We start from the raw sequence: 1,622 nt of genomic DNA, 5'->3' as shown, positions 1-1,622 counted from the left end.
TGCGTGTGCAGCTGAGGAGGCGCCGGCAGAGGCGCGGGGCCGGCCCAGCGGGGAGGGGGACTCGTCCCGTCCAGTGCAGCTCTGGGCGCCTTGAAATGTGAGTGCCGCCCGCGAGCGGGAGCCAGCGGGGCCGGGCTTGCTCCGCCCGCCGCTCCTCAGCTGCACACGCAGGCGGCTCGGGGCGGCCAGCCCGCGGGAGCGGACGGGACACCATGATCTGCGGCCGGAGGAAGAAGAAGCCCCGCGTGGAGCAGCAGCAGCAGCAGGTCCCCGCGCAGGACGGCGGCGCCCGGCGCCTGGGCAGAGCCTTCAAGAAGCTGGGTAGGCGCCTCGTCCCGGCCCCGCTGCCCCCTCGGAGCCCGGGGCCCCTGAGAGCCCGCTGCTCCGGCCCCCAGGGCGGGGGGGCTCTTCTGCCCCCGCTGACGCCCCTCGCTTTGCAGGGAGGCAGCCCCCAAAGCAGCTGCCCCAGGTCGCCCCTGGGGTCAGGCCCTCGCCCGGCGTCACCCCGCCGCCTCACCCCGAGCCCTGTCCATAGGGGCAGCTGGCACCTGAGCCCACCTCCAAGGGGGGGATGTCCCCTGGCTGCCCTCACAGCCGCGGCTGGACACGGGCTCCGGGCTGTATGCAGCTGGGCTGCGCGTCAGGAAGGTTTGCTGGGCTCCGTGTCCCTGGGTAGATGCTGTAGCCCCCCCCCCCTTCTAGCAGCGAACAGCTCTTAATGTGGAGCTGAATGACACCCCCAGGTTTTCGCTCTAGCCTTCCCATCCTCGTAACAGCTCCAACCTGATGGTGGGGATCGTGCACCTAACTCTGCCCGTGGGCTCCAGGCAGGCGCGTCTGAAGAGTCTCACCTTCTGCTCCCGGTGCAGGGCAGCGGGGTGCCACTGACACCCATCACTGCTGGGAGGGCTCTCCCCTACCTCTGCCCCTCATATTCACTGAAGATTCCCAAGAGACCAATGTGAGCAGGAAGCAACTGAGGAGTTAATGCCTATCTTGTACACATTTCTTTGTGCAACTCTGTCCCTGAATGACATTGCAGTTTGATGTCACAGTGTGATCACTCCAGCCTGTGGTTTCACATCCAGCACACTCCTGAATAAGGGTTGTGTGCTGGCGTGTGTGCAGTCAGTTGAGCAAGTCTCAGTCCAGTTCCTGCTTCATCACAACTGGCACTGAAGGAGCCCTTTGCCAGCCATCACAGCTGAGAGGGCAAGGGTTGAGGAAGCCTTTGCATGCTCAGGAGTGGATTTCTAAGCACTCAGCCAGACTTTTATGACCAGTGTGAAGCCAGGCTGCTAGGATCCTTGGAAGATCTGGCACTAGTGAGAGCTGAGCCTTTTCCTGCAGTCCTCCGGGCACTTGACTTGCCCTCTTATCCAGAGGTAAATGAATAAAACCAATTCCCCAAAAGCTGGGTGTCTGAAAAGGCCTGACTGTAGAGTTTGGATGTAACTCTGGGAACAGAGGCTGTGTGGGCACATATGTTGTCCAGAGCACTCAGCTGTCAGGAAGTGTGATGGACAGGGCATTTCACAGAGTATTTGGGTCAGTAAAGGACCATTAGCCCATCTTGCTGCATAGCAGTGGTTCTCAAGCTTTTTTGTACCAGGACCCATTTG

At 61.8% G+C, this 1,622-nt stretch overlaps 1 protein-coding gene across 1 annotated transcript in view; it reads left to right on the top strand.

Moving 5' to 3' along the window:
* Positions 1-54: 54 nt before the first annotated feature.
* The window catches only part of PLCD3 (phospholipase C delta 3), a 71,215-nt gene continuing 69,647 nt past the window's right edge, over positions 55-1,622 (top strand). Inside the window, exon 1 of the mRNA XM_019523534.1 lies at positions 55-321. Coding sequence (XP_019379079.1) covers positions 213-321 — 109 coding nt within the window. The 5' untranslated portion in view covers positions 55-212. The remainder of the gene's footprint in view (positions 322-1,622) is intronic.

This window comes from Gavialis gangeticus, unplaced genomic scaffold, assembly GCF_001723915.1.
Source record: "Gavialis gangeticus isolate Ggan-Ray unplaced genomic scaffold, GavGan_comp1, whole genome shotgun sequence".
NCBI lineage: Eukaryota > Metazoa > Chordata > Crocodylia > Gavialidae > Gavialis > Gavialis gangeticus.
Note: the sequence above shows the minus strand (reverse complement) of the source record. Positions and strands in the feature narration are given on the sequence as shown.